Source organism: Pithys albifrons, chromosome 29, assembly GCF_047495875.1.
Source record: "Pithys albifrons albifrons isolate INPA30051 chromosome 29, PitAlb_v1, whole genome shotgun sequence".
Taxonomy (NCBI): Eukaryota; Metazoa; Chordata; class Aves; order Passeriformes; family Thamnophilidae; genus Pithys; species Pithys albifrons.
Genome location: NC_092486.1, coordinates 4,321,272 through 4,341,295, shown reverse-complemented (window position 1 = coordinate 4,341,295; position 20,024 = coordinate 4,321,272). Strand labels below are relative to the sequence as shown.

General features: G+C 47.1%; 1 protein-coding gene across 4 annotated transcripts in view; it reads right to left on the bottom strand.

Annotated features, from left to right (window-relative positions):
• Positions 1-20,024, bottom strand: part of UNC5D (unc-5 netrin receptor D) — a 111,945-nt gene that overhangs the window by 36,943 nt on the left and 54,978 nt on the right. For all 4 annotated transcript variants that reach the window (XM_071579093.1, XM_071579097.1, XM_071579094.1 and 1 more), the window contains exons 3-4: positions 18,956-19,099; positions 15,469-15,572 (exon numbers count right to left, since the gene is read on the bottom strand). In XM_071579093.1, coding sequence (XP_071435194.1) covers positions 15,469-15,572; positions 18,956-19,099 — 248 coding nt within the window. The remainder of the gene's footprint in view (positions 1-15,468; positions 15,573-18,955; positions 19,100-20,024) is intronic.

Here is a 20,024-nt window from a genome sequence, read left to right as displayed (position 1 = left end):
AGCACACACTGATCCAGTGTTTGCTGAGGCTGGGACTGCAAGGTTTGATGAACAAAAAGCACTGACATTAAAGCAAAGCCTTTACAAGAATGATCACAGCAAAGGGAGAACATTAAACAGACGGAACACAAACATCCAAGTGTTGAGACGTGAGATCAAGCCATGATTTGGATGGGAGGACACACAGCGCCTTTCCCTTCTCATCTGGAGGTGGATGGCACTGCCAACACTCCCCTCATTCCAGCCTCTCCCTGCCCTGAAGAAAACCAGACATATTCAGAGTCATTCCATGCCTTTGCCTCATCAGTTGGATGCTTTCAAAGCTGGAGAACTAAGGGATGAACTTATGGGATAAACTGGTAAATTCAAAGGAGTCGTGATGACAAAAAATGATTGACACTGGTAGGGATGTAACCTTTGGAAAAGTTCAGCTCCCACACAAATACACATAAACAACCAAGGAAAATAAAGGCAACAGAATCTACAATGTCTCCAATCTGAAATCAGCCACAGGGGCCTGAATTGCAGCATATGAAGAATAGACTCAAAACTCAACAGCATTTAACTGCCCTCCCTTGGTCATCAGTGGAGGTCACACAGTGGCTTGTAACAGAATTACATCCCTTTCTTTTTAAGAATTACTCTGTCGGAAGATCTTGAATTTTTCTATCTTGAACCAGACTTAAAACCTGCTATAATGCACCATAAGTTTGTGTAGAGATATCTGTTTCCTTCCCTAAAATTCAATCTGCTCAGAATGAAAATATCCCCATCATTTGTAAGGAAGGCTAATCAGGGAATGATCTCCAAAGGCAGTGCAGGGGCAGATGGGGATTAGCTCAGCCCCTCCAAGCTGGGTGGCAGCAGACAAATTAGCATAATCATAAATTTGTTCCAATTACAGAAAGCAATTATCAGAGACCAGCTTACAGCACTATCAAAGTAAAATCAGCTAATACCCCACATCCTGTGTAGATTACCATGGGAGTGAGAGAACTCTTCTTCTTTAAAAACAAACCTTACCCCACCTCATCCATGTTTCTGTCTCCTGGCACAGGTTGCTGCAGTTCCCTTAAAACTCTGCCCAACTCATGGGTTACAGTTGTGGCTTTCACAGGAACAGAATGTTACACCCCAAAATGAGCTGCTTTGGAGCCTGAGGGTTTGACCACAGGAACAGTTTTTTCCCCCTTGACCATCACAGGGTTGGCCCTTCCACAGGCATCACTCATGAAATTCCAGGAGCAAAATGACCAACTGCCAGAGGAGGGAACAACATTCCCCTGGCTCAGAATCACTCTTACTGTGCCAGGTTTGAGGGAGACTATGTGCCATCTAAACCTCTTCTAAGAGTAAAGAATGTTCCTATTTGCAGTAGAGGAAATTACTTTTGCTTGGATGGTTTTAATACCAAACTTATTTATTTATCTAAATATTTATTATTTAAACCTTGAAGATGAGAGCAGGTCAGATACCAGGTATGGGTCTGAAATGGTTTGATGCACTAATTCTTCATCAGTTGCTCAATGTCATTCAAACATCCCACGACCTGGTTGCCCAGGACTGAATTTTTGGCTCTTTTTAGTGGTCTTGTTTGAGAATACAAACAGATTTAATACCCAGCAGCAACAACACAACCCTCAGTTCTTGTGGGCACATGTGATAATTTGGTAGGTCAGAAGACAAAAGACCTCAGTGCCCCTGTTTCTGGATTATCCTCTCCTGCCCTTTAAATACAACATCTGACTTTCTGGTGTGGTCAATCCCCAGAGTACATATATATCAAAGATAATATAGTTAGAATGTCAGCTCCTCTTCAAGAGACAATCAATTGGTGTCTTGATGCAAGATAAACATTTCAGGATTTCAGGATGGGAAAGGTCAACACCCGACTCACAACAGCACAAAGGTTTCTTGTAGCAGAGTCAAGACCCAGGTTTTAAGCAGTCTGTCTCAGCTGGAAGAGCAGTGAACACATCCTTACCTCCCTCTCAGACCTAGCCTGAAACTCCTGCTCCCAAACATTCCAGCTGGAGGACTCTCCCTTACTGTTCAGCTGAATGGGGGAGGATGGGCAGGGCACATTTCCAGTGATGCACTGAAATGGCAGAATCTTTGTTACGTGCCTTTTCCTCTCTACCCCAGGACTTAAACAAGCAGGTGAAGCCTCCATCAGCATAAATCATTGTGGGAGTTTAACACAAAACAAAGGCCAGTTTGGTGGATACAAACATTGCTCTCTCCCTTTATGATCCCATCCTTGTTTTACCAACACAATCAGACCCCATTAATCTCCGTGCCGGGGCCCATCGCTCCACACACAGGAAGCAGGTCAGCTCTACCTGCTGCATCTTTCAAATTAATCCACTGAGGGAACACTGTTCCCCAATCATTTAATCACAGTGCTGTCATACTGGGCTGGTAAGCATATTTTTCCTTCATTAGATTGAATATATAATCTCATTACATAAACCTGACATGCTGCCTAACTCATAAATCAGCCCGGGCTGCTGTTGGTTGTGCTGTGGGAAGCTCAGAGGAATCCTGGCTTTGAAGGGATGCACTTGGTTGTTGCAAGAGGGATCATCTGAAAACTTGAGTGCTGCTAATACACATTTTCTTTGTTGTTATTTCCCTTTATGTGGCTGCAGAAACCTCCACCAGTGAGGGAAGCCATAAGAGAACATCCTCACTCGTGGCAACTACAGGACACAGCTTGTCCTCTGAGCTCTGCCCACTTTGCAAGGTTTGGGTGCTCTAAAATCCCATCCAAACATTCATATTGATGGGAAATCCAGAGAAGAGAATGCAGGATGACACGGAAGAGGGTGAGTCAATATGAAATTAAAATGTGCTTTTGAATCAGTCTCAGGGAGAGGTGGCAGCCTGGACGTGGGTATCAATTTATAGTGGTAAAGGTGGGCAAGGAGCTGACTCAGAGAGGCTATTTCAGAGCACTGCAATGAAGATCCACTGCTAAATATGCCACTGGCTAATGGTACATTGTCTGACTGTTAAAGATATCATCAGATCCCAAATAAGTTTACCTGTATTCCTATTTTTGGAGGAATCAGTATCTAACATTAACTGCAATACTGTTTCTTATCTCCAGGTACAAATGATGAACATTAATGAGCCCAAAGGTCATTAGCTGGGCTTGGATGGGAGTTTTCCAGGGGGGCAGTGCACACACATGACTTGACTTCAGTTGTTTTATGGTAAGCAGAAATAACTGATCCTGTTGAAACTCAAATCCTGGTCCCTTGGCCACAGAGCCCAGCAAGGCAGAGAAGCAGCTGAGCCTCAACCACAGCTTTTCTTTGTCCAAATAACTCAGAATCCAAGGATGCAAAGTAATGCACAGATCCTAAAACATGCAGCACACACTGGATGCTCCCTGTGGATTAAGAATGTCACTGGATGTTCCTTGTGGATTAGGATGGTCAGAAACAAACAGCCCAAGGCAGGGAAGGTGCTTGTGGTGCCACACCAAGTGAGGTTTTATTTGGTTTTGATGCACAGATATTTGGAAAGCAATTAAAAGTGCTGCTGACACTGAAAAAAAACCCAACAAAACCTTTCAGATAAGATTTTTGGCAATGATTTTTTGTTTGCAGTGTTTTGCTAACGTGGAATCCTGATAGGCAGGACCACATTCATAGGAAATTCTTGGAGATAAGAAAATCATCACAGGAAGCTCTGCAGTAATTGAAACCAAATCCTGTTCTGACATCACAGCAAACAAGGCTGTAATTTGACTGTTCTCAGGAGTTCTGGTGGATCATTAAAACATGATGTTGCTCTTTTTTGTCAGCAGCCTTCAGAGATGATAATTCCAAGAATGTAACTGGGAGATGTTACCAACAGAAACATTCTTTAGATCCATTAATGAATCATGGGTTTGTACATATTGGAAAAAGTAATTAAACTCAGAGTCTGTATTTAAAGAACTACAATTGTCAGTTAACAAATGTGTAACATTTATGAAGTGTCACTGAAAATTAAACACAACAGAGCACCAGATTCACAACTAAGTGTCTTTCCTTGTAGCACTGTTTGCAATTAGAAAGGGTGTTGATCTGCCTCCAGAGAGGTAAAACACTCCCTAAACCTTTAATGTTACAGCATTCCAGTTTCCCAGCACTCCAAGTGCATTAATTCCAGATTATAAAAGGACCATCAGTACATTTCATCAGCAGAGCCTGAGGCACAAGAACCCTCTCCGTGTCAAACACAAAGGGATGTTGTGAAAAGAAACAGAGCTGGAAAGTGAAGGAACAAACCTGAGAACTCCTCTGAAGTTGTTAAAGATCCCAACCCTGATACCTGCCAGTGAAAAGGGAATAAAGCAGCTGCACAGCAAAGTGTTGTACAGAAGTGGTACCTGCCCTTCACAGGCTCAGAGCCAGAGCAGGTTCCTTGTATTCTGAAATAAAAGTACCAGGAGAAGGTTGGCAAACAGCCTCAGGGACAGACAAACCAAACAAGACCTGGAGGCACTGACCCAGCACCAGCAAACAGCCCCAGAGTCATCCCTTCTCAGCTGATGCTCCTCCCAGTTCTTCACTCAAAACCTACATCACAGTGAAGTTTCCAAATCCATGTAGGACTCTCTCATACAATTATCTGCATAATTATAAACATAATGATAAAGTCTTATAACTTATCCTTTCATGTTCAAGCATTCAAAATTAAGCACATTTCAGAAAACAGGACCAGGAAAATACACACCACTGCAAAGCAGCACATCAAACCCAGCAAAGCCCCAAAGCACATGTCTGTATGAAAAGGAATTATCTATTCAGGGGAACTACAAAGTTATCTCCCTTCTTTTTTCTTTTCATTTTAGCAATCTAATTCAGAAGTGCTTTGCTCCAGCATTTCTATTTCATGACCTCAGTACCTCCTGGCTGTATTGATTTATTCAGAACAAGTCAAACCTCAGAAGGAAAACAAACATTTTTGCTGCTGGAAGAAAACACTGTCCACAGTTCCCTTGCCTGCCTGAAAGGCAGCACATCCCCTCACTGTGCAGAGAACATCCAAGGGCTGATGTCCAGTAAAGGATGTAAAAGCAGGGACTAAAATGCTCTCAATAGCTGCAAAATGTACAAAATCAGCAGAAGAGGCACCTGGAGATATCGCTGAGGAGACGAGAGCTGACAACTGCCACTGTTCCAGTAATTGGTGCAGGTAAAACGAGGGCACAGGCAAAAGATGAGTGAGAGGCTTAACACATCCCAACAGAATAATGGAGAGTCCAATCTCCAGCAGCATTTTGGGATGGAGGTGGGACAAACCCAGGGGCAGGGCTGATGGAGGGAACAGGTTGAAGGAACAGCTCTGCTCTGTGCTCAGGGGAGTCCTGGGTGCTCCTGGGGAGCACAGGAGCTGCAGCCACCCCAAACTCCTCAGAGCACAGGAGCTCCAGCCACCCCAAACTCCTCAGAGCACAGGAGCTCCAGTCACTCCCAAATCCCTCAGAGCACAGGAGCTCCAGCCACCCCAAACTCCTCAGAGCACAGAAGCTCCAGCCACCCCAAACTCCTCAGAGCACAGGAGCTCCAGTCACTCCCAAATCCCTCAGAGCACAGGAGCTCCAGCCACCCCAAACTCCTCAGAGCACAGGAGCTGCAGCCACCCCAAACTCCTCAGAGCACAGGAGCTCCAGCCACCCCAAACTCCTCAGAGCACAGGAGCTCCAGCCACTCCATATCCCTCAGAGCACAGGAGCTCCAGCCACCCCAAATCCCTCAGAGCACAGGAGCTCCAGTCACCCCAAACTCCTCAGAGCACAGGAGCTCCAGCCACCCCAAATCCCTCAGAGCACAGGAGCTCCAGCCATCCCAAATCCCTCAGAGCACAGGAGCTCCAGCCATCCCAAACTCCTCAGAGCACAGAAGCTCCAGCCATCCCAAACTCCTCAGAGCACAGAAGCTCCAGCCATCCCAAACTCCTCAGAGCACAGAAGCTCCAGCCACCCCAAACTCCTCAGAGCACAGGAGCTCCAGCCATCCCAAATCCCTCAGAGCACAGGAGCTCCAACCACCCCAAACTCCTCAGAGCACAGGAGCTCCAGCCACCCCAAACTCCTCAGAGCACAGGAGCTCCAGCCACCCCAAACTCCTCAGAGCACAGGAGCTCCAACCACCCCAAATCCCTCAGAGCACAGAAGCTCCAGCCACTCCAAACTCCTCAGAGCACAGGAGCTGCAGCCACCCCAAACTCCTCAGAGCACAGGAGCTCCAGCCACCCCAAACTCCTCAGAGCACAGAAGCTCCAGCCACCCCAAATCCCTCAGAGCCTGGTTGCCAAGATAAATCACAGAATGTGCCTACCTGGAACTGGATTATCCCTCCCTATGGGACACCACACCAGAGAAAAGGTCCCCACCAAACCAGAAGGAAGGTCCCCACCACACCCCCACTGTTGGCCAGTGGACACAGCAGTGAAGAACCACCAGTCCAGCCAAAGATCTCCATCAAACAACCTTCACACCTCTACATCTTCAGCAGAGCTGTGAAAACTCCATTCAGGTGACAGCCCTGCTACAGAGCAACTGTTGCTCTCACAGAGAGTCCAAATAGGCTAATTTCAAAAAAAAAAGAGGCATCCAAAACATCCAGTTCAAAGTTAAATAGCTCAGCAACAGAATAGCAATAAAAAGGTGATTGTAAGAAAGCAAAAAAATGAAGCTCCCCATTAACCTGAGCTGCACAACCAGCTCCCCCAGTTCATGTAACTGGAGGTGTTGTCCTGCAGCACAGACATCCAACAACCCCTGGAATGGCTCTCAGGTACTTAGTAGGCTGCAGGTCTGTGCCAACCCCTGCCCTTTTATTCCCCACTTACCCAGAATAACTGAGATCTGAGGCTCTATTTTTGCATATGGAGCACTGGCATTAAAGTGGTTTTTGCAAGCCCTGATAATCACAAGCCTGTGTTGCCTTTGAAACCTGTTCTGTGTCTGACCCTCCCCAGAGGTTGGGCAGGATCTGTGCTGGGGATCACAACTGCTGTTGTAGCTCCTAATCCAGGATCTGAAAAAGAAGTGCAGGGCACTGGAGATGAAGCTCTTTAGGGGTGAGACAGAACTGCCAAGGCAGACGTTTCTCTCCCAGACAAGAGATGAAGGGCAAGAATGGATGCAAGAAGTGACCAAGGATGAAACAGCTCATAAAATAAACAGGAACTGGAGCCTGGGTTGGTGCTGTCCGTGGTCCTGCAGAGCAGTCGCAGGGTAAACAAAACAGCTTCGACTGAGCACAAGTTCTATAGAATAAAGAGACCTGACATGTTATCAGATCACCACATTCTGAACAGTCAGTCCTGACTATCCTGTCCTGTATTACCCATAACTGCACAGTTCTCAATCTTTCCTTGACATGAAACCATGACAATTATGAAATTGCTCTTAAAAGCAGCTAAAAATCTAAATCTAAACAACAGATAAATCACAGCTGAGACACATTGCACATACTCGAGCTCGGGCTTGAAAGTGAAATGCCTTCAGTGAGAAATGAAACACATTTATTGCACTTGTAACTAATATCCCTTAAAAGTCAAGCAAATATTGCTATTCCAGACACAAGCCCTGAGATCCATAAGCACCTGTATAAATGCAGCTGTTTGCATTTAGCAATCACACTCTGCTTTCTGTAACCACAAGGAGATTCATTGTGGGCCATAACTCAGCAGCCTGGTTTGTGTGGTGTTTTACTGCACCCCATTATCCTCCACAGCCCATTCCAGGGTGTGCAAGCCCCATAAATACCCAGACCTATGTAAAACAGGCAGCCACGACTCTCCCTGCCTTTGGAATACTTGCAGCTTTTGAATTTTATGTGGGGTTCACATTTTGTTGATGTGCCTGCAATGGAATATGTACTGCTCAGAAGAGAAATGATTTTACATTTCCATTAAAAGCTCTAGTGGTAAATAAACCCTTGGAACTCAGGCAGATATTCCTGGGAACATCTACAGCAGTCCATTAAAATGTCAAAATCTGTGTTAAACGTTTGAAAAAGTAGCACCAGATACCACACATTTAAATCTTAAATATATGCATATATTATGTGATAAAGATATTTTAGAGTATTCCACAAACCTCTGCAGAGCACTCAACAGTAATAGTTTAGTAACAGTAAATGATCAGGAATAGTTTAGCACAACAGCTGCCTTTTTATTACCAAAAAAAAAAAAAAAAACCAACCCCAAAACAAACTCCAAGCAAACAAAAGGAACCCAAACCCCCCAAACCCCCCAGGACAACAAAACCAGATGGGAGATAACAGGAAGAGCTGCAAGTTGCTATGGCTGCTCAAATATGAGCTACTCAGAGATTTAGCCTCAGAGAGTATTTATTCATAATAAAGGGATTTAGGATGAATTTTAAGGTCAGCTTCTGCTCAGATTTGCACCTCATGCATCACAACAGAGTTGGATGCTGCTCCCCAGCAGGTGTTTCCAGGTGGGAATTGGCTCCCCCAGCTCATCCTGAATTCAGCACAGCCCTGCAGGTCTCACATCAAGTCCCTCAGCATCACCCTGCTAAAGATAAGCAGAGTCCAGCAAGCTCAGGGCTTGGCTTGGGTTTATTTATTCCAAAGCCTGAGGTTTATAAACACTTATCTCTGCTATCAGGGCTCACATGGCACTTTAATACCAAGGGACTGACATTTCTGAGGGACAGGACAGAGCAGTGGGGACAGGATTTATTAACCCAGCCCAGGGCAGCTCCAGCCCCACTGCACAGCACTGGGAGTTTCACCCCTTCCTCAGATTTGACGTACTAAGTTCACATAAACCCAAGTCTCAAGAAGGTGACACAAATGCTTTCTGATGATGAATTTCAGTGCAGGATGTGGCAGCTCATTGTCCAACTGGAGAAACATTTAAAAACCTGGTTATCAAATCCACTGAATTAAGCAGGACCAGCCCATGACAGCTGGAGAAATTCAAAGCCCTTTTGGCACTGATGGAAGAGGCAGCAGGGACACTCCTCCACCAGACCATGACACCTGTCTGAGGGATTACTGGCTACAAAAGCAAGAGCTGCTTTTCCTCCTGTACCAAAAAGAATTAATATTTCCCTCTCTGAAGCACTAATAAGGGAGAACACACAGAACAGAGATTATCCCAAACTTCATTAAATGAATATTGACCGAGTATTTTCCAGGTTCCAGTTGAGTTTGACAACAGCCAGAGAGCAACAGCAGGGCTGAGGGAACGAGGCAGGGAGGAGGAATTGCCAGCAGTGAACAGAGAGGGTGGGATAATTTATTCTGTTTGCTGACTGCTGCAGCATCTATTAAGTCCCATTGATTCCCCCTGAGCTGGTCAGAGCTGTACAAAGTGACAGAATGGAGGTGTCCACGTTCTTCACTGTTTCCCTCTGAAAGGAAACGGTCATGTCGCTGAGGCAGCAGCTCCAGCTCTGCTCAGAGTGTTCTTAAAACTAATAGAAAGAAAAATGCCCTTTGGCAAGAGCAGAGGGAAGCACTAAGGTATCATTAAGGTTCCCAACCTGCCAGCATTATGGATATGAAATCCCACCAAAGCTGCTTTATACAGCCAGGGTAATAGGTATGAGCAGCACTGGATCACGTTAATGGCAGGGCTGTAATGCCCAGAAAATCGCAGTACAATGTGTATTTCTCAAGGATCAGGGCTTTGGACCTGTTTAGAAACCCACAGCAGCACCTCCACTGCACTTTGGGCACCCATTTAAAGCTGAGAGCTGTAAAAAACAACGGAGTGACCTCACCTGAGGGACCCAGGTGTGTTAAGTCCTGCAAGTACCTTTGTGAGCCTGCAAGCAAAGGGTTACAGGACCTTACACCCCAAACTCTTATCACACAACACATGGCAACAAGTGCAGAATCTCATTTGAGTCTCCTTGCCCTGCAATCCAACCCCACAAATGCTGGTTCACAGCCTGAGGAGCCCCAGGCACAGCAAGTGCAGGCTGAGGGGGGAACAGCAGGAAAATCACCTCCCAGCATTTTGGCTTCTTCAGAGAAGAGAGATTTAAACACAGAATGAGGAGAAAGTATTAAACAGACTGAAGGAGAGCTGAAAATGCTGACACTCTGCACAAACACAGCTTGTCAAACGCTGCAAAAAGGAGGACCTCTGTTTTCTGCCTTCCACTCCACCACCCCCCAAACTGGAGAGCTGCAAGAAACTGAAGAGAGCACAGAGTGAAGGAAACCTATTTAAAGCAAGATGGAAAGGTCAGCTGAGAAGATAAGGGATGAATGTGTCAGGAAATTCACTTGAGGAGATGTACAGGAGAAGAAACAAAAGGTCTTATTATATATTGTACTGTATAAAATGGAGCAGTGCCTATAAAAAGATCAGAATTCCATGGACAGGGAGCAAAATCCTTCCATCCCATGTGCTGAGGCTGTGCCTGCAGGGTGTGTGAGCCCAGCCTGGAGCCCACAGCTGCCTCTTGCCAGGGCTGGGATGCAAGAAGAGGAAAATGCCCGAGCACTTGGGAAGCAGAGAGTGCCCTGAGCTCTGCTGGGCACCACACCCCGAGGTCTCTGTGTTTCAAACAGCCTGGAGCTCCATTTTCATCTCCCATGCCCAGGGCTGCCACTGCTGAGTCACACCCAGGATCCATGAGCCTGGCTAAGGCTGAACACAGAGTGTATTTTATGGCAGGCTGGAGGTTAAGGACGTGCTCTAAAAGTCATCTAAAAGCAGAGTGAGAGTTGCTTGGTGTAGAGACACAGGAGTGGCCCATGAATAACTGCTGTGTCTGCCTGGAACGATGCAGAGCAATAACCTGAACCTGCTCACCACGATAAACACGGGCAGAGCACAGAAAACAGCAGAGACCAAACCAACCAGCACAACCCCAGGGTGAGAAACATTTTACCTCAATAACATGATGCTCTTGTTTAAGCTGTGTAAAGGTTTCTGTCTAGTGACAGAATTCTGGGGGAAGGAAAGTGACTGCCAAGTGAGAGCAGCAGATAATGCACTTGAAGAAATGTGTGTCGTGTCACTGTCAAACACAGTGCTTTAAAAAATGTCTTTCTCATAGAGAAGCCATTCTTCCCTTCAGAGATTTCTTCAGAATGCTGCCCAAACCACAGGCTGTGTGTGATGGGCAGGGTCAGCCCTGTGAGGAGACACAGACCCTCATCAGACACAAGGCTAAAGATGTGGCTCTGGCAACTCAATATTCAAGTCCACATTTTGTGGGTGAACTCGGCCCTCCCTTCCCTCTCATTTTCATCCTGCCAGTGAAAATCAGAACTCCTTCCTCTGGAACAGCCCCAGCAATGCAAAGGGGCCCAGAGAGCCCAGCCCAGGTGCCCCCTGGCAGCCCATCCATGCCCAGCACAGGAGGAACCCTGGGGGGGCTCAGCTGGTCCCTGGAGGATCCCCCACTGCTCCCCAGTGCACACACTGAGCCAGCAGAGGCCTCTCCTGCACACAATTAATAAACATCTCCGTGGGGAGAAGCTGCTGGGGACTGAAAGTCAGAACTGCCTTTTCCCCAGGCCAACTGCACATCAACAGTGGAAGGAATGGCTCTGGTCCCACAGAGCCTGTGCCAGCAGAGACTCTCTTAGATTTGAATCAACATTTGCCACAGCAGGGGATTTTCAGCTGTTCCATTTAAATGCTGAATTCTCTTCCTTATTTTGATGCTTAACTCATAAAAACTGAATTTATTTGGGTTGGGTGCTGATGCCTGCAAGCACAGCTGCTCACCAGCTCTCCCTGCTTGCTATGTAAATGCAGGAGAAGAGGATTTAAAACCTTTTTCCAATATGGGTTTTCTTTCTCTCTTACTGCTGTAGTGATGCATCCAGAGAGCCCCAAACCCTCAGAGGTGTGCAAGTGCTCTCATGTTCTCATCTCCATAGAGGCAAACTCTGGAGATGGGAAACTGCTCCCAGAGGCTGCAGGGAGACAAATAAATATGGGCTGGGCTGCAGGGACACAAATAAAATACAGCCTGGGCTGCAGAGTCTGAGGGCAGCTGAGCTGGACCTGCCCAGGAAGGGCAGCAGCTCCAGGAGCAGAGCCAGATGCTCCAGGACCTGGTACCTGGGATTAAATTCAAAATGGTTTTGAATAAAAACCATCTGAAAGGGCAAAACAAGAGGCAACATCTCAGCTACTCAGTTTTCTCAGTGCTGTTGCCACACGAGGTTTTATTGCCAGTAAACCCAGGCACATTCAATGGTATTTCTGACACAAGAGGTGGAATTTGGCTCCAGGAAGAGCATAATCAGGTTCTTGGAAAGGGGATGCACATTCAGAGAGATGCTCCTTTGTAAGTCTTTCCCTGAAGCCACAGCCCACAGGAGCAGCTGGAATGTGGTGCTGAGCAGCCAGGGCCCAGGGAATTGCCAACAGCTTTGACCAGTGCCTGCCCAGCAGGATCCTGAGTCATCCCTGCGGGAGCTGCATCACAACTCTGCCTCTCCCTGTTTGTAATCCCTGCACTGTTTGCCTTCACTGACATGGTTTTCAGTTTAAAGACTATTTACTAAACTGAGCAGCCACAGGGTCACAGGAGCTTCCACTCCTGGTAATTTCACTTAGCCAAGCTGAGTTTTAAGCCACATACACTTTCAACTCATTTAAATTACAGAACCAGACCTTTAATCCATATTCTCCTGATTGATTTTATACTTCCTGTGTGCAGAAATGAACACATATAAGCAAACTTAAGCTGGGTGTTCTCAGTGCTGCTGGGGATGAGATGTGGAAGCCTCACTCCCTCCAGAACAGATGGCAGGAACAGACAGTTATCCCAAAAAATTTCATCTAAAGGAATTCTCTGCAGGGAACCTCCCTGTGAGGTCTAATCTCCATCACTGTATGATCCCTGAGTCCTCCCCGCTGTCCCACCCCACAAATAAATAACTAAATTAAAGGGTTAGTGCTGAGAGGCCCCACAGTCCTGTGTGACACCTCGGGGGTCTCACATCAGGACCCCCAGAGCTGCTGCAGGGAAAGTTAAAAACCTTTCCCTGCTCAAAGGCACAGTGAGAGGTGACCCTGAGGGTGTAAATACACCTGGGAAATGCTGATCCATTTAATAACAACCCTCTCTGCCTCCCAAGGACTGCTGAGATCCACTCACTGGGTTTAGACAAGGAAACATGAGCAGTGGCTTAAATCCCCAGCTGGGAGCATTTGAGGAGTGACTACAAATATGGAAAGGAGTGGAAAAGAAAGGTTCTTCCTCCTGGGGAGGTAATTCCAGGGAAACTGTGTCAGCCTTCACTAGAAAATATCCCTGCCTTCCCCTTCTTCAGGACTAATGACAGGAATTTCCAGATTAAGTTCTGGGGTAGGTGAGCAACATTTACTTTCAGCCTTAGGTTTAAGAAATCTTCAGCACCTCTAAACTCCAGAAAAAGAATTCCAGAGATGAAGATTTATATCCTTGGTACTAGGGCAGGGTCACATAAATAACTGGGCTGAGTGGAGCTTCCATTCCAGTTTCAGGTTCCTGAACTGCAGGGGAGGGTCAGAGGGTTCCACTGTGCCAGCCCCTCACAGTCACTGTCAGGAGTAACTGCTGGGTGAACCAGGGATGGTGGAAGCACAGGGAACGTGCTTGGGTTTGGGGAAATAACCCTCCTGAGCTTGTGCACTCGATGGAATAACCAAACCCTTCCCAGGGGATCCAGGCAGACACTGGCACAGCAGCTCTGGAGGGGCTGAGTCTGGAGCCCTTTGTTTGCAACTCTCATTTCCAGCCCCGTGCCCAGCGTGGATTAAACACACAACAATCCCCAATTAGCATCTACTTTGCATCTAATGAAACACAAGATGAGCTCCTTTGTCCAGAGTTATTTCAAGCCTTATGTTTTCATCCAGGGCTCCATCCAAACTCTAATGAACTAAATTCTTGGATCAGAACCATGTATTTGTTGCCAGCACTGGGTTTGAAACCTTCTGCACTTCTCAGCACCAACACGGCAATTACTGAGTGAGACTTTGTGGCACTCTCAGTTATTTCTCATCTCTGTTTTTAAGAGGGCAGGTTGTTCTTTAGCTGGAAGGTACCAGCAGAGTTTATAACCTCGAGCTCAGTGCCCAGCCCAGAGCCAGGACTGATTGAACCTGTCCCCAGTTTCTAAAGACACTGAATTCCTTCCAGCAGCCTGTTTACCTTGATGGGCCCAGAATTAGCCGAGCCTTTATGGGGAATGTTATTGGCCAAAGCAAATATGACCTGTTGAGATTTACAGGCTTTATTAGCAGCAATAACAAGTTTACTATCAACATCAGTATATCAGGGTTTATTGAGAACTCCACCATTTTCATCTATAGAAAGCAATTAAAATGTCACTTTTACATGGGATATAATTCTTTACTTCCAGAGAAGACAGAGCCCCTGTTTAACTGGGGAGTGTAAAGCTGTGCAGTTCAACAAATAAATTCTAAAATTCTCAGTAAAACACAAGCAGACCAGGCTGTTTAGGCACCTTTGGAAGTTTGTTTTGTCTACAAAATAGATCCATTTACCAGAGCACACGTTCAATCATATTGGCAATTCTCTGCAATGCAACATCCATTTTTTCAGAGCCACTAAACGTGAGCAACAATAACACAGCTGAGGAGAAGGTGGGAGCAGAAACCTGAATGAGAGAGTTTAAAGCACAGCAGAAACCTGGACACAAATTCATCCCCCCACGACCCCATTTCTGACTCATTTCCCTTTGGGGCTGTAACATTTCTACCTCACTGATGGTGTCTTTGCACCCCTTTTTACTGCATTTCTCCTCTTTATTTTCACTGACATCACCTCAATACTCTTCTCCTCAACTAAAAGGCTCACATTTCTTTGGAGTTTATTTTTCCTTGCTCCTTTTGTTCCCTCAATTAAAACAAACCCCAGCAACAGTGGAGATAAGGGGCAAAAATAACTTCTGAGTGAGCCCATTTGTCTTACTCAGAAGATGTTGAAGAGCTTGCAGAGTGCAATTAGAAATGCAACGTTTTCTTGTTGTTCTTAAAGCCTCTGTAGCAGGTTTTTAAACACGACCCACTTAGAACATCTCCCTTCAAGAACAGCCCGGCCAGGGCCATTTTAAGGCATCCCCATTAGTTTCCTGTTAAGATTCAACTCCCATGACAGAAAGCAAAGCAAAACCCCACCAAATTAGTATCTGCAGCAGATTTTCTCTCTTCAGCAACAATTTATCATAATATTTTGGGGGGTTGTCTTTTCCTTTATTATATTTTTCAAGAAGAAAAGTAATCCTAAATTACTCACTGTCTGTTTTCAGTTTGCAAGCACAGAATGTAAGAAATTGTCTCAGAGTAAGGATTTTTCAGCAAACATTCCTGAATTTGGGTAAAGAGCCAGACTTTTAAAGGCTTATCAAGTAAAAAATGGGAGGGAGGAGCAGTGTGACCAACACTGGACCTCAGACACCACACCTTTGGCTTCCCCCTCCCTCTCCCACCCCCAGCCCTCACCTCGGCTGCAGGGACGCCCTCAGGGGGTCGGCAGTGCAGGACGATCATCCCCTCGATGGGAACCTCCTTCCCCTGAGGGTCTTGCTCAAAGTTCTTCCGTAGATCTGCAGGATTTAATGCAACAACTCATTAGAATCCATCACACCTCCAAATTCCTGCCCTGTTGGCACTCACCCCACTGCCACACCCTAAAGGATATCCAAGGGCTGCTGATTCTCACCCAGGTGAGAGCAGAGAGCCCCTGGATCTCATCAGCTCCAGCTGGGTTCCCATCTCTCCACCTTCCCCAAACCACCTGCCCATGCCAGAACCCCCAGCCTATGGTTCCAGCTGTGCATTCAGTCCCTCCAGCTGCTGCCCTTCCAAACCAGGAGAATTCAATGCAAGGACAGCAATGTGGGATTCTGAGTGTGCTGTGAGAACCAACAGGGTGAACTCAAGCCTGGCTGGACCATGTTCCTGGCACACCCCACTCTGAGGAGAGTTTGGGAAGGTGTTCCCAGTGAGATGTGTTGTTTGGATGCACTCACTGCAGCCTGGAGGGAAGGGCTGAGAGCAATTCCATGGTGATTACAAGATTCTTCATTCCAGACACCACAGCCTGGCTGAAAACTGAGGGTAAGAAATGTCTCAGAGTCTCACAGAAGTGTAAAAGTGTCTGGGCAAACCAGAGCAGACCCAAAGGAAACCTGGATCTAACATCATCCCCCTGACCCAGATATTCCTGGGAATGTGGGATGCTTTGCTTACTGTGCAAGGAAAACAAAACATCAGGAATGCTCCTTCCTGCATGTGCTGTGAGAGTGGGGATGTTCCACCAGACACACTCACAGTGCCTCAGACTCCACAGGGTGGATTTACTGATGTAATTTCCTCCCTGGCTTTCACCTGCTGCAATCCAGCCCTGCTCAGCAGCAGCTCCCAGTCAGTCCCACTTCCATATATTATACAAAATACATTAAGACTTATCTTAGCAAGCTGCTCACTGGAGAAAGATGCACACAGTGCATGGATTCTCCTTTTCATGATTCTTTGTTAATGGTGATTTTTTTCCCCACAGACAACCAGTATCTTCTCCAGTCCTCTCTTTAAAAAGTCATTCATTAACAGTCAGGCTGCAGCTGTGCCTACAAATGCCTTTATTAGGATGAAAAATGGAGCAAGATCCATCTTCTCATTTTCTCTGCATTCCCCACTATCACACAGAAACACTTACCTGCTCTTTCAGAGAAACACCAAGTGCTGCAACGCTTTGGACCTGACTCATAACTCACAATCTTTGGGATTTAAGTGCAAAATTAAAAAAGGGAGGGGAAAAAGAATGTCAGTTCCTCCCTGCACACCCCAAAGGTCCTGAGCCCTGCCCAGTCTCATCCCTCGTCCTCCACAGGGTGTTCCCTCAGTCATAAATCCACGTCCCAGGTGCCACAGGGAGGTTGTTCCCCATGGACAGGAGCACACACAGCCCTGGGCACTCGAGGTGGTTCCAGGCACCTGCTGCAGCTCTGCCTGGAGCTCTGCCCAGCCCCCTCATCTCTGCACTCAGCAATTGCTGCTCTTGCCATAAAAACACACAGCTCCAAGCACAAGTGGCACAAAAACGGGCAGCAGAGGAGCACAGCTCTCAGCCACAGCTCTCAGCCACCCCCAGAACATTCCAGGGCCAGGCTGAAGAGCCTCTGGGAGCAGAGGGAGGTTAATGGGTCTGGGGTGGCAGCTGGGCATGTGTGTAGGGAGGAACTGGCACCACAGTTGAGGGGTTTGAAAGTCCCAACACGGCTCCACCTGCTCCTGCTCACTCTGAGCTGGACTCAAATTGCCATTTTGTGGGGTTGGGAAATCACAGAGCGGAGAAAAGTCAATAAAAATTCAATTCAGATAAAGGCCCTTTGCAGCTCAGCAGTGCTGGGGAATTATTAGCTCAGTGTTATGACAGTTAATGCAGTGAAATAAAAAATTGAATTTATATGTATTTAGACATTCAAACTGAATCAGCCAACAAAAAAAATCTGCCATTTGTAAAATGAAGGAGTTGTTACATTGTCCTTTTTGCTTCCCACAGATGTTTATTTGATCCTGTTAAATATTTATCCCCTCAAAAGACACCATTTTAGATTTAGCAAGAATTGCTACAACACCCCCTGGAAAGTCACCCTTCAGTTTCTCCCTTGTGCCTCCCCAGCCCTTCCTGCTGCCCTCATCTCCTCCCAGCTCTTTGCTGGCTCTTGCCTCATTTCCTAGGACTGGAAAGAGAAGACCTGAGCTGGTGATTTAAAGGAAAAAGGTTCACAGCAGTTTGGGGGCAGCAATTCCCCCAATTCTCTGCTGGCAGTGCTGCTGCAAAGAGGGGCTTCAGGCTCTGATTCTGTTAGAAAAACCTCACAGATCTAATTGCAAGGTCAAAATTGGATGAGGCTTTGAGTAGCTCCACAGTCTCAGAGTCCCAATTGCATTTGGGCTCTGTCTCTTTGCTGTCCCTCTGGCTATGGGGGCATTTATTGCATTGTCCTTTCTTGCACCTTTCCATCTGATGAGCTGATTGGAGTTATAAGCCCACACTCACAGACATGGAGAACAGGGAGAAGCTGGGTCTGAGCACTGAACATCATCCAGGGAGTTAAAGAAGTGGCACATCCCCACCCCTTACTTAGGAGTTATTTCATTATCTCCAGCAATGGTTCTATAAATGTCTGCATGAGCAGCACCGAACAGTATCTGTTTCTGACCACTGTAAGCTCAGTCTGGGGAGAACCACCAGAGTTTCTGGGACAGCCTGGGGTGTGTTTATCCATTTCCTTACAGAAAGGAAGGAAAATGTGTCCCCTCTGGCTTCCTGGGCTATTCCCACTGTGTCCCACAGGGAGGGCTCATGGACAGCAGCCCCTCAGGAGCTTCCAGTGGTGTTTAACCCTCAAAAGAAGCCTTGTCCACCCCAAAGGGAGCCTTGTCCACCCCAAAGGGAGCCTTGTCCACCCCCAAGGGAACCTTGCCCACCCCCAAGGGAGCCTTGCACACCCCAAAGGGAGCCTTGCCCACCTCCAAGGGAGCCTTCCCCACCCCAAAGGGAGCCTTCCCCACCCCAAAGGGAGCCTTCCCCACCTCCAAGGGAGCCTTGCCCACCCCAAGGGAGCCTTGCCCACCCCAAAGGGAGCCTTCCCCACCTCCAAGGGAGCCTTCCCCACCCCAAGGGAGCCTTCCCCACCCCAAAGGGAGCCTTGCCCACCCCAAAGGGAGCCTTCCCCACCTCCAAGGGAGCCTTCCCCACCCCAAGGGAGCCTTCCCCACCCCCAAGGGAACCTTGCCCACCCCAAGGGAGCCTTTCCCACCCCAAAGAGAGCCTTCCCCACCCCAAGGGAGCCTTCCCCACCCCAAGGGAGCCTTCCCCACCCCCAAGGGAGCCTTCCCCACCCCCAAGGGAGCCTTCCCCACCCCCAAGGGAGCCTTCCCCACCCCAAGGGAGCCTGGCCCACCCTGAGCAGTCACTCACACGCGATGCGCACGGACGCCTTCCTGCTCTTGGAGGTGCCCAGGTGGCTCCAGGCCACACACTGGCACCAATAATCCTCTGGGCCATGGAAATCCTCCACCTGCTGCCTCGTGACGTTGATGAAAACCTCCCGGACCTTCAGCCCTGTGGGAGAGAGACACACAGGGTTAGCAGGGACAGGGAACAGTCCAAGGGAGTGGGGGCAAAGTTACCCAAACCTTTTCTCTTAATGAACAGTTCCACTTTTAATCAAGGCCAGGCTTTAATTACTTGGACAATAATATATTACCACTAATTAAATTCTATAAGATGAGCAGGTCATAATGCATCAAGGTACACAAATTACCCACCCACTGTGGCCTTTGCAAGCACAAAACCCCTCCCTGAGAAGTCTCACCTCTGGTGCCTTCTTCACCCAGAATGTTTGTGTGGAGCTTTATAATACAGAATAAAACTGTCTTTTGTTCTGACATCTCTGTGCCCTTGGAAGCCTTTCTCAAGTACGGGTGAAGTTCAGAGCTGTGGCACTTCAGACCAGGGGAATTTGCTTCAGACAAAGCTCAATGGGAAGTTCAAGCCCTCAGGAAGCCTCGTACATCTGACACCTTGTCCTACACACCAGACCTGCCACCACCTCTGAGGGACAACCTTGGGAGGGGAAATATAATCCAAATCTGGGCTCGAAGGCATTAGGAATCATTTGAGTCAGAAAGACATTAAATGAAAATAGAAAACATTGATGCCTTGTACTTCCTTCTTTCTCCTCCTGTGCAGTCCCAAGACACTTATTTCCCCTTCACTAGAAATGAAGGAAAACTCAATCTTAAAAGTATTTCATGCCAGGGAAGTTTATAAAGCAGCAAGAATTCTAAGCCTGAACTCCATAAAAATTGGCTTCCACTTAATCTCAGGCGTCATTAACAGCTGGGCATTCACTTCTCAAAGGCACTGGGAGGTCAATGTTCTCCTGTGGCAAACAGGAGGGTTGGGGTTCTCTGGGGATGCTCCAAAGAGGGGCAGGGATGGTCAGACAAGCTTAAATACTACACAACATATACAAAAATACAAA